Source organism: Aspergillus undulatus (assembly GCF_047715775.1).
Source record: "Aspergillus undulatus strain CBS 261.88 unplaced genomic scaffold BDV17scaffold_1, whole genome shotgun sequence".
NCBI lineage: Eukaryota > Fungi > Ascomycota > Eurotiomycetes > Eurotiales > Aspergillaceae > Aspergillus > Aspergillus undulatus.
Window position 1 is genome coordinate 1,098,360 of NW_027396605.1, and position 11,730 is coordinate 1,110,089.

An 11,730-nucleotide genomic window follows, 5' to 3' on the forward strand; every position below is an offset into this window, starting at 1 on the left:
TAAGAATCGAACAACTCTGGGACTATATAAGTCCTGGTCATCACTGTTATAGTTTTGCTGTTTCTATACGCCTGTTCCCCTTGGTCTGCTTTCTTTAGCCTCAGCCTTAGAAGAAGCCAAGGCGACACTTGGTAGGCCACCTCGATTTCGTGCCTTTTCGACGTTTCTCTTTTTGTTCCCGAGAGTCGAGAAACTGAGTCGAAAATCAGCTCTAAACCCGAAATACAGGGGTGAATAATAGGGCATATTGGTTGGTTGACCGTGGTGCTGGACCCCAAGCGGCGCATGCCTCCAGAGTCCGGGCAGTCGAGCTCCTCGTCATAATCCACAAAAACAACTTTAACCTCCCGTCCTCCCCGTCCTCACAACAACCACCACCACCACCACCACCACCGCCATAATTCTCCCATCAGCCCTCTCCTCTTCACACACGACACCTCTCTTTTGCCGTGGGCTTTCTTGTGCTATTATACACTTCCTGTCTTATACTTCTCTTTTAATCATCCTAGAGGAGTTTTCACCTCCACTTCTTCCCCTCCCTCCCTTTTCCTTTTCTTTTCTTTTTCCCTCCATCCCGACGACTGGCTTGTGATTTGGGTATCCTCGACTTGCCAGAATCAATATGAATGTCACTCAGGTGTTGGAAGGCACCATCTCGCCAGGTACGTTTGCTCGATCTCCTTGGTCCTGTTTCAGAAGATGTTCCAGAAGCGGCCTTGCTAACGAACTCTTTCGCCTGAGTTATAGATGCCACTACACGTACCAACTCCGAGCAGCAGTTGGCTCACGCCGCCGAGGTCGACTTTGTACGTATACCCTCTGCTTTGGTCTTTCAAGTTCTTTTGCATTTCGGAGGGCGAAATTCTCCGAATTCAGTTTGCTAACGTTTTGCCCCTCCACGTTTTAGGCTGGATACCTCGTCACCTTAGGTCAAGAACTCGCAAACGAAAACTCCGGATCTCACATCAGAACCGCCGCCGGTCTCGCCCTAAAGAACGCCTTCACATTCAGGGATCGAGAGAAGCTAAATGAGGTTCAACAAAAATGGCGCCAGCAAATTACCCCAGAAATCAAGGCGCAGGTCAAGGATCTGGCGCTTAAGACACTCGCCTCCAAGGACGGGCGGGCCGGTCAGTCCGCTGCTCAGTTCATTGTCTCTATCGCCGCTATCGAGTTGCCGACAAATGAATGGCCGGATTTGATGCAGACTCTTGTTCAGAATGTCGCGAGTGGTTCCGATCAACTGAAGCAGGCCTCGTTGGTCACGATCGGTTTCATTTGCGAGTCTCCTGAGCTTGAGCTCCGCGAAAGCTTGGCCGCACACTCCAATGCCATCCTTACGGCTGTCGTCCAGGGTGCTCGTCGCGAAGAGCAGAACATGGACATTCGATATGCTGCCATCAAGGCCCTCGGTGACTCTATTGACTTTGTGCGATCGAATATGGAGAATGAAGGTGAACGGAACTACATTATGCAGGTCGTTTGTGAGGCCACGCAGGCCGAGGACCTCCGTGTTCAGGCCGGTGCATTCGGTTGTCTGAACCGTATCATGGGTGCTTACTATGATAAGATGAGTTTCTACATGGAAAAGGCTCTGTTTGGTCTGAGTATCATGGGCATGAAGAGCGAAGAAGAAGATGTAGCCAAGCTTGCTATTGAATTCTGGTGTACTGTTTGCGAAGAAGAGATTGCCATTGAAGATGATAATGCTGCGGTATGTCTAAAAACACTATCGCGCGTCTTCGCGGTTGCTAATTATTTCCAGGCCCAAGCCGAGGGCTTGACCGATGCCCGCCCGATGTATGGCTTTGCGCGCATCGCCTGCCGCGAGGTTGTCCCCGTCCTGTTACAGACCATGTGCAAGCAGGATGAGGATGCCGGTGACGACGAATACAACGTTTCCCGCGCCGCCTACCAGGCCCTGCAGCTGTACGCTCAGTCAGTCCAGGCCGAGGTCATTCAGCCCGTGCTTGCTTTCGTTGAGGAGAACATCCGCCATGAGGACTGGCGCCGCAGAGACGCTGCCGTGGCTGCGTTCGGCGCAATCATGGACGGCCCCGACCCCAAGGTCCTGGAGCCTCTGGTCAAGCAGGCCCTGCGCGTTCTTGTCAGCATGATGGAAGACAGCTCCATCCAGGTTCGCGACTCTGCTGCCTACGCCCTTGGTCGTGTTTGCGATTTCTGCTCTGAAACTCTCGACCCCGACGTTCACCTCCAGCCTCTTATCTCTTGCCTCTTCAACGGCCTTGCTAGCTCGCCCAAGATTGCCAGCTCATGCTGTTGGGCTTTGATGAACGTCGCCGAGCGTTTCGCTGGTGACATTGGCGGCCAGACTAACCCGATCTCGAAGTACTTTGAGGACAGCGTCAAGTCGCTTCTTACTCTCACAGAGAGACAAGATGCGGATAACCAGCTCCGAACTGCTGGCTACGAAGTCCTCAACTCCTTCGTGACAAACGCTGCCAATGACAGCCTTCCCATGGTTGCCAACCTTTGTGATGTCATCCTCCAGCGTCTGGAGCGCACCATCGATATGCAGCAACAGGTCGTCAGCGTTGAGGACCGTATCGCCCTGGAGGAGATGCAGACTGGCATCACCAGCGTTGTTCTGGCCATCGTTCAGCGCCTCGAAACCGAGATCAAGCCCCAGGCTGATCGCATCATGCACCTTCTGCTTCGTGTTCTCTCTACTGTCCCTCCCAAGTCTAGCGTCCCTGATGTTGTGTTCGCTACTGTGGGTGCCATTGCTGGAGCTTTGGATGAGGAATTCGAGAAGTACATGGAGTCGTTCGCCCCCTTCCTCAACAACGCTCTCCAAAACCAGGAGGAGCCCGGTCTTTGCTCTATGGCCATTGGCCTCGTCAGCGATATCTCTCGCGCCTTGAACGAGAAGGTTCTGCCGTACTGCGACACCTTTATGAACCACCTGATGACTGCCTTGAGCACTGCGACGAACCAGCTCAAGCCTGCTATTCTCGAGACGTTCGGAGACATTGCTCAGGCTATTGGTGTGGACTTCCACAAGTACTTGACTGTCGTGTGCCAGGTGCTGAAGCAGGCCTCTTTGGTCACTGCTAGCACTGATGTCACTATCGAGATGCTGGACTACATCATCTCCCTCCGTGAGGGTATCATGGATGCCTGGGGTGGTATCCTCATCGCCTACAAGGGCAAGCCTCAGGTGCAATCTCTGCAAGAGTTCGTCCCCTCCATCTTCGACCTTCTCCGCCTCATCTCTCAGGATGCCACTTGCCGCAGCGAGGGTCTGATGCGCTCATCAATGGGTGTTCTTGGGTAAGACTGACCTCCTTCATAACTCTGAAATATTTACTAATGTGTTCCAGTGATCTTGCTGATGCTTTCACCGATGGTTCTATCGCCCCGTTCTTCCGCAACGAATGGGTCACGAGCTTGGTGAGGGAAACCCGTACCAACCGCGAGTACGGTCCCCGCACCATCGACACAGCTCGCTGGGCCCGTGAGCAGGTTAAAAACCAGATCAACATGCAGGGTGGTGGAATGTCATAAGAAAATCTCACACTGACATTGATCTCCACCCTCGGCATCACGTAGCGAAGCGGGCTATGATCTCGGAGGTCACCTCACAATGAAGGGTGGACTCTTTCTTGGAGTGCTTCTCAATGGGACACCCCAGTGCCGTGCCCTTAAAAAAGAGCGGCAAGCTGCGAAACAATTTTTTTGGACAGCTTGTGACAGCAAGATTGGCGGTTTTCCCAACGCATGCCCCTTTAACCATCTATACCCCGACTCTTCGCCCCGTACCTTACCCTATTCAACCCTTCCTTACCCTACACTACCCTACCTTGTGATGTTTGCCTTCACCGCTGCCTTACGGGCCAGTTCTGTTCGGCGTGCCCCTCCCGGTTTGCGGACGATTTTTCTGTTTCATGATACGTTGCAAATGGATGATCGCACCATGTTTCATTTCACTCTTCTCACCTATTTTCCCTTTTTCTATCATTAGACTCACGCATCTTTCCCCCAACTCATGTATGCCCGGAATTCATGTAACCCCTAAGAGATACACCGCCATGAAGTATTTGACCCATGCTAGTATAATCTGACCCTGTCCCTTACCTCACCCAAGGACCTGTATAGAGAATGATGAAAATTTGAATAAGCAATTGATTTGGTGTTCTTGTAGACATGCCGGATTCACAACATGCACTTTGGTCCGGCGATATTGTTGCCTGAGGCATAATATTGTAATCAACACGTGATAGCTAGATAAGGGTAAACGGGTGGAAACCCTAAGCGCGCACACCCGGAAATCTCAACTCCACCCTGTTGATCTGCCTCCTGTTCTCGAGCTCGACAACCTCGTTCATCCCAACACCGTCGGCACCGTCCATCGAGGTATGTTCTACATGCAATCCCCCCCCCCTCTCTCTACAGCCTCACAGCTAGTCTGGGAGAGCAATCACCGCGGAATTTCTGGCCACCATCTGGACCACCGGAGTTGCGACCGGAGGAAAGAAAGAATGAAAAGAGCTCTTCGACATGGAAAAAGTTTTTGATGCAGAACTTTCCACCAAGCTCAATGGGACCAGAAAGCCTCCAACGTGATACGCGTCTCTCAATCCGGCACGGGCTGAAGAACCCTTTTGTTTGTTGCAACCATTAGGGCACTCTTTGCGCTCGCACGACTAGGCACTGGTGGCTGACTTGTGTGAACTCGACCACCCCCGGCTGCTGGCTGTCCTTGCTTGCACTTGCAGGACATGGCCTGGCCTGGGTATGGAAGGGTTTCTACTGTAATTTAGATACCTCATCTCCGGTTTTTATAATCTACTCGATTTGAGAATCTCGATTTTCTCTCCGCCAATCTACTACCGACAAAATGGTCAAGACTTCCGTCCTCAACGATGCGCTTAACGCCATCAACAACGCCGAGAAGGCTGGCAAGCGCCAGGTCCTCATCCGTCCTTCTTCCAAGGTCATCATCAAGTTCCTGAGCGTCATGCAGAAGCACGGTACGTTCTACTCGCCTGCTTTGCCGCATGGGATGAGGGAGGAATGGAAGGGGTATGGAAAACTTAAGATCTCGCAGAAATTCGGGTTGATAACTAGGCGGCGCTTTCGAACTATACAAGTTCTGCCCTTTAAGTGCCCGAGATATTAAACCGTCGTATCTACGATGGCGGAGATCTTACAAGTTTCCCTTCCCTCTTTTCTTCCGAATCGAGTCCCATGTTTGGCAAACTTTTAAGTCTTCGCTACATACAGTTCACTAATTTCTCTTTTCTCTTCAGGCTACATCGGTGAATTCGAGGAAGTCGACGACCACCGCTCCGGCAAGATCGTCATCCAGCTCAACGGCCGCCTCAACAAGTGCGGTGTCATCAACCCCCGCTACCCCGTTCAGCTCGGTGACCTCGAGCAGTGGGCCGTCCAGCTCCTGCCCTCTCGTCAGTTCGGTTTCGTCGTCCTCACCACCTCTGCTGGTATCATGGACCACGAGGAGGCTCGTCGCAAGCACGTTGCTGGCAAGCTCCTGGGTTTCTTCTACTAGTTTTTTCTAAGAAAAAGTTGTTGAAATCTGAGAAAGCCTGGCATGGACAGTGGGGTTGAGGACATGTACTATGGAATTCTTGGCGGGAGTTAGGGATGATACCAAGCTGGACGCTGGATAGTAGCTAGTTATGTTCGATAATCTATGGCCATGTCTGGAACCAATGTTATTCTCATAAATTGTAGCTGAAGTAATAATGTTCGTGGCTGCGCACTCTCAAGATTCTGCGACTGTCTTGTCACGGGCCGAGGTTCGATGTTAGTAGAGTCTGCGTCCCCCGCAAACCCTCAGACCAATCTCCCAAGTCCGATTCACTCACCTTTACCTCCGGAGCTTTTCCTACGACAAAATCTCCTGAACACCCTACCGTGTCTACTCTGCAACCGCCATGCCCATCGACACAATCTACCTAACCCGCCACGGCGTACGTCCCTCTACATCCCTCCCCATTCCCATCCCATTCCACCAAATCAACCCCTCACCCTCCCCTAACACAGCCAACAATCCCTCCCTCCCTAACCACCAAACCAAACAGTACTAACAATACAAAGCACCGTCTAAACTGGACCATTGACCCAAAAACCGGCATATACAGCTCTCAATTCCCCACACCAAGCGGGAACCCCTCGGACCCCAAGCTCACCTCGCACGGCGTCGCGCAGTCGCACGAGCTCGCGAGACATATTGCGAGTCCGGATGTAACACCTAAGCCATTTAGGGTCTATTCAAGTCCGTTTTGGAGGTGTCTTGAGACTGTTGAGCCGAGTGTTAGGGCTCTGAAGAGTGGGAAAGAGGGGAAGGTGGAAGGAATCGAGAAGGATGCGGAGTTTGAGATTCGGGTTGAGAATGGGCTTGGGTATGCTATTCTCTTTGCTTAATGCTCGCGACCTCCAGATCCTGGAATTGACGAGATACTCAAAATAATCTAGTGAATGGTTCGGCTCAACAACCTTCTTCCACCACCCAACACCACCAACCCTCTCGACCCTAACCAACCCAACAAACCTATCCAGGATTCCGAGCCCCTTCACCTTAAACACCATTTGCAAAACACCTCTCCTGTATACCTCCACCCGCGGTGAATCAATCCCCCAACTACACAACCGCCTCGCGACAACGCTGGCCGGTATAATCCGCGAAGTCGACGCCGAGGTCAACGCGCTCGAAGCCTCCCTCCCGGCCGAGGACCGAACAAGCAAGGCGATTCTGATCTGCTCTCATGCGGCGCCGTTAATTGCTATTGGGCGCGTGTTGACGGGGCATATGCCCTTGGATTCGGGCGAGGAGGATTTTTATGTTTTTACGGCGGGGTTGAGTACATTTCGACGGAGGCGAGGTGGGATGGGGTTCGTTGCGGAGGAGAAAGGGAAGGGGTCGCTGGCGGAGGGGACGAGGATTACGAATCCGGAGGATACGTCTGTGCCTGACTGGGAGGGGGGAAGGGGGGTAGGGGGTGGATGGGACTGCGTTGTGAATTGTGACTGTAGCTTTTTGAGCAGTGGTGCGGAGAGAGGCTGGCATTTCAATGGGGAGGAGTCGTTTGACACGGGGCCGATGGCGGATGTCACCACTTCGGCAGAGGGAGAAATGAGGTTGGGGACAAAGTTATAGAATATACTTAGTTCTAATAGACTAGATGCTATCTATGCTGTTGGCTCAAGGTTGTGGAAAGTCATGACACTAGTTACATACGCCGTATATCACCCAATAAGGATGCCTATGCTAATTCGACCAGTAACTCCAAGTAGAGGAAGAGAAAAAGTTCTGAAGTTTAGTGTACTTCTTGGGGTATCGCGGGTTGGTGTTGATTAGCTAGGTTAGCTTGAGCGCCTTGCTCGGATCCACTGGTCGCGTTGTTTGCTTCGGGCGGCTGCTCTTCTGTAGCCGGCGCTGCTGCTTCTTCTTCTCGTCGGCGTCGCTCTTCCTCTTGCCGTGCCAGTTCAGTGTGCCGTGCTGCCTCCGCCGCATTGCGTACCTCAATGTGCCTCTCCCCCACGCCCGGTACCAGGCTGGCAATAAAAAGAGCTGCCGATCGCTCCACTCGTTGCAGATTGCGGTATATCCCACCAGCGCGACCAGGCTGTACTCCGACATGTTGATTGGCTGTGGCTTCATCTCGCGCTGTCCCTGTTTCTTGATGTGGCTCCTCTGGCGTGAAATGCACGAGTCCTTCGAGATGTCGCTGAACAGGAGCAAGGATCATCTCATACGTTCGCCTTGGAACGGTGGTTTCTGAAAGAATTGCTGCAATCACAGCTAGGGTCACGTAGATTAGCCGTGTTTGAGTTCCCGGCATGCTGAACATGTGACAGAAAAAGTAAAGCCGAATGAAGAGCCACAGCCGCCTCAGATTTCGCCCCAACCCAAGCTGACCATCAGCTGCAGGCTCTTGCTGCAATACGGCTTGACGGACTACATTTTCCATAACTGCTGCATCTGCGTTGGGCGGTAAGTTGGCTGCTGCCGCGTCGTCGACGACAGATGGGGTCCCAGCTGTTTGGGTCGTACCAAGCGCCCGAACCGCATCAGCTGCAGCTGAAGATCCACGAATAAGCCCTTGATAGCCAGGTGCGGAGACCAGGTACAACGGAGCTGTCGGTCCATGTGAGATGCCAGTCTGTAAAGGCAATATATGAGCCCGGCGAAGCTCGTCGGCGCGTGTGGAGATGTCAAAAACTCGAGTGATCAACGGCTCAATGAACTCGCCACGTTCGGACAATGGTCGCCGAAGCTGATCGTCAAGTATCTTGAACAGATGCGTGCGTAACTGTATTACATGGTCTATCGTAGGGGCGATCCCGCAATTCAATTGTTCTTCCGCGAGGCTAATGTACTGTTTCAATAGTCGCAGTCGTGGTTGAGCATCTTCGGGAAGCTGAATGCCATCTCCAAATCCCACCATGGGTCCGGGCATGTACGAAGGCCGGTGAGAAAGCTGCTGCTGCGCGAAAATAGATGACCTTTGTACACTTTGCATATGCTGCATCTCCGCGAGGCGAAGGCGGGCATTTTCATGCAAAGATTGCGCTATCTCATCCCGCCGCAATGGATTGGGCGACCTATACCTTAGTTGTTGCTCATTCAATCCATGGTTTCGAGAATGATTAGGCTGCGCAGAAGGATATGGCGCATTTGTCGTTGGCTTGGCGGATTCTGTGGGCTGGGTCGCAGAAGGCGGTAGTACAAGGTGCACTGAGAATTCGGAGCCCTATGCAAGTCATCACGTTAGTCCCGAAGAAGATGGTGTATGACATAGACATTGTTGCGCTTACATTTAGTGGTTCGAAGAGCGACTGCAATGTCACGTCATCCTTGGAGAGAATCTTTCCCAAATATAATAGCTTTTGACTGCCAGGCGTGGGGTGGGAAGGAACCGATTTCGTTATGCAAGATTTAAGGTCCGCAACGGTAATGGAGAGGGGAAGGTCGTCGAAGGTGAAGCGATTTGGAGGTGGTAAGGACGGACACAGCACATGGACGGTAATGCCGCTAGGGCTGCTTCCATCCTCTGCATCCATAGGAGGCATGAGTTAAACAGATGATTCAGTGAGCAGTGGGCGAGAAAGGTGGGAGATAGCGAAAGGCCAGCTAAGTGCAAGTGCGGAGCTCAGCGTACTAAGAAGTATAAGATAACGGTGGCCTTTCTGAAAGTCGGGCGCAATGTCTCAGGAGTCAATCATCGAGCGGAATACTGGAGCGCCCATCCGCAAGTAGAAGCAAGGAGCCTGCAATTAAAAGATGAATAGATAACAAATAATATGTATGTAGAGTCTGATGAGGAGGTTGGAGAAGCGGAGAAGAGGGCGCGGTGGAGGAAGGAGACAATCGCTATCAGCAGATTCTGCCGGGCGGTCGAAGCTGCCCCAAAAACATCATTCCCTCGAAACGGCGTTGCATGTTCACATGAGATTACCGCTTTTCCTATCACGGAGTGCTGTTGCCGACTATCCGTCCCTAGCGGGATGATATTCATGTTGTGACGCTCTCATTATGGCCTCGTGCCTGTCTAGCTATTCCGCGCTGTTTCGTCGGAGCCTCACTCGCCTTTCGGGAGATCGCATTGCGTCGTCAGAGATGGGGGCTTTCGGCTCTCCTGAGCGGCTGAGAGCCGGTGTCAGGTTCTTCTCCAAGTCGCGACCTAACTACAATAATAATAATCAAAACCAAAATCCTTCACCCAAGAGCACGTTTGGATCCCGTCTGCGCTTTGCCCTACGAAATACCAAAGTTGAATGGTATCCAATCCCGGTGGGACTGGGAATCGGTCTTCTCGGTATACTCCATTATTACAAGTCCCGGCGAAATGAAAGGATTCGACAAGAGAGGGAGTCTGAATCTATAGGAGAATCCTTTGATTTCACGAAACCTCCTCCGCGTCCGAAGATTCGACCCAGCGGGCCATGGCAAGTTCAAATCATGTCAACTCTGCCGCTGAAAGCTATGTCTCGACTATGGGGTCGCTTCAACGAAATCGAACTTCCTTACTACCTTCGCGTGCCTGGTTTTAAATTATACTCATGGGTTTTTGGCGCTAATCTGGATGAAGTTGCGGAACCCGATCTTCATGTCTACCCGAATCTGGCAGCATTTTTCTATCGCAAACTGAAGCCCGGCGTTCGGCCGTTAGATCCAGACCCGCATGCTATCTTGGCCCCTTCTGATGGGCGTATCCTCCAGTTTGGTCTGATAGAGCGGGGAGAAGTGGAGCAGGTCAAGGGCGTAACATACAGCTTGGACGCGCTCTTAGGTTCTGCTACTCCGACTCAGGCGGATCACTCCAAGAAGTTCATGGATCATCAGAATGAGCCTTCGCAAAAGGATGCCGCCAACATGTCAGCAGATGAGGAATTTGCTACGATGAATGGCATTTCCTACACTCTGCCGTCTCTTTTCTCCGGAGAGCAAGCAGGTCTTAGGAAACGATCAGCATCCAGAGATGCGTCTACTGAATCCCAGGCAACGTCCGAAGCCCAGGTTCGAGAGGATCTCGCTCGCGGTGACGGGACTCCTTGGTATGCGCCAAAACCCCAATCCAACAACGCCCTCTACTACGTGGTAATCTACCTCGCCCCTGGTGATTACCACCGATTCCACTCTCCTGTACCTTGGGTTGTCGAAAGCCGTCGACACTTTGCCGGTGAATTATTCTCCGTGTCACCATATCTCCAACGTCATCTGCCTGGCCTTTTCACGCTAAACGAACGTGTCGTGCTTTTGGGTCGGTGGCGATGGGGATTCTTCAGCTATATCCCTGTGGGTGCCACAAACGTGGGCTCAATCAAAATCAATTTTGACTCCGAGCTCCGCACCAACAGTCTTCTGACCGACACCGCGGCGGACAGGGCTGCCGCAGAAGCCTCCGAGCGCGGGGAGCAATACCCTGGATTTGCTGAAGCCACTTACCTACACGCCAGTCGGACACTAGGGGGTCACTCTCTTCAACGAGGTGAGGAAATGGGTGGATTCCAGCTGGGCAGTTCTATCGTGCTGGTCTTCGAAGCTCCCATGGGCACCCGCAAGTCATTTGATGCCGGATGGGAAGAAGGCAAGCGAGAAGGCGGGCTGAACTGGACAATCGAAAAGGGTCAGCGCATAAAGATGGGTCAAAAACTTGGGTACGTGGATATCAAGGAGTAGGGTGTAAATACGCGCTCTACGGAGCTTTTTGTTGCTACCAGCATGACGCTTGGTTGTTTATTATTCCTCAGACACTATTACGATAATGTATCATATTATTATTTCAAAAGGCATTCATTCTATTAAGAAAACATTTGGCGTGTCCTTCCTGCGTCCATCTAACTGCTCCAGAATACCGGGGCTATAGTTCGGGTACACGTGACGCGGAATTCCACCGCAAGAAAGAGCTCTATCAAAACACACACCTCATAACATCACATAAACAACGAATTCTTGAGCTCCCGCCAACAAGACGATATGACAGAAATCTCGCAAATTCAGCCAAAGCTCACCAAATAATTGGACAACACAATCAACCATGCCTCGCCATCTCCTCCGCCGACACCCTGCCGCTCCTCCATCCTCCGACTCTCCACCGCACCCCCAACCCGAATCCCAGCAACGGCAGCGCCTAAACCATATCTCCGCACAATCACAATTCCAAACACCCTCGCCCCGAGGCGCGATACCCTTCCCACAGCTTCACCCGTCGTCCGGCGCCCCGATTGACCCCTCAGCTG

General features: G+C 52.2%; 6 protein-coding genes across 6 annotated transcripts; 5 read left to right on the forward strand and 1 right to left on the reverse strand.

Moving 5' to 3' along the window:
• Positions 1–19: 19 nt before the first annotated feature.
• Positions 20–4,145, forward strand: BDV17DRAFT_249330 (karyopherin beta). Its single transcript, XM_073756207.1, has 4 exons — positions 20–662; positions 748–806; positions 908–3,294; positions 3,345–4,145. The coding sequence occupies exons 1-4, from the start codon at positions 623–625 to the stop codon at positions 3,526–3,528; spliced, it is 2,670 nt and encodes an 889-aa protein (XP_073621306.1). The 5' UTR covers positions 20–622; the 3' UTR covers positions 3,529–4,145.
• Positions 3,454–4,145, forward strand: BDV17DRAFT_8384 (uncharacterized protein). Its single transcript, XM_073765215.1, has one exon. The coding sequence runs from the start codon at positions 3,608–3,610 to the stop codon at positions 3,983–3,985; it is 378 nt and encodes a 125-aa protein (XP_073621307.1). The 5' UTR covers positions 3,454–3,607; the 3' UTR covers positions 3,986–4,145.
• Positions 4,146–4,241: 96 nt separating this feature from the next.
• On the forward strand, positions 4,242–5,697 carry BDV17DRAFT_249332 (40S ribosomal protein uS8). The gene is made up of 3 exons (XM_073756208.1): positions 4,242–4,377; positions 4,785–4,994; positions 5,274–5,697. Exons 2-3 carry the CDS (start codon positions 4,862–4,864, stop codon positions 5,531–5,533), a joined length of 393 nt encoding a protein of 130 aa, XP_073621308.1. The 5' UTR covers positions 4,242–4,377; positions 4,785–4,861; the 3' UTR covers positions 5,534–5,697.
• Positions 5,698–5,921: 224 nt separating this feature from the next.
• Positions 5,922–7,144, forward strand: BDV17DRAFT_286181 (phosphoglycerate mutase family protein; the record flags this gene model as incomplete). The annotated part of the gene is made up of 3 exons (XM_073760849.1): positions 5,922–5,957; positions 6,085–6,389; positions 6,463–7,144. 3 exons carry the CDS (start codon positions 5,922–5,924, stop codon positions 7,142–7,144), a joined length of 1,023 nt encoding a protein of 340 aa, XP_073621309.1.
• On the reverse strand, positions 7,126–9,307 carry BDV17DRAFT_8405 (uncharacterized protein). The gene is made up of 2 exons (XM_073765219.1): positions 8,806–9,307; positions 7,126–8,741 (listed from the first exon to the last, which is right to left on the reverse strand). Exons 1-2 carry the CDS (start codon positions 9,058–9,060, stop codon positions 7,305–7,307), a joined length of 1,692 nt encoding a protein of 563 aa, XP_073621310.1. The 5' UTR covers positions 9,061–9,307; the 3' UTR covers positions 7,126–7,304.
• Positions 9,308–9,420: 113 nt separating this feature from the next.
• On the forward strand, positions 9,421–11,276 carry BDV17DRAFT_249338 (phosphatidylserine decarboxylase 1). The gene has a single exon (XM_073756209.1). The coding sequence runs from the start codon at positions 9,524–9,526 to the stop codon at positions 11,168–11,170; it is 1,647 nt and encodes a 548-aa protein (XP_073621311.1). The 5' UTR covers positions 9,421–9,523; the 3' UTR covers positions 11,171–11,276.
• The last annotated feature ends 454 nt before the right edge of the window (positions 11,277–11,730 follow it).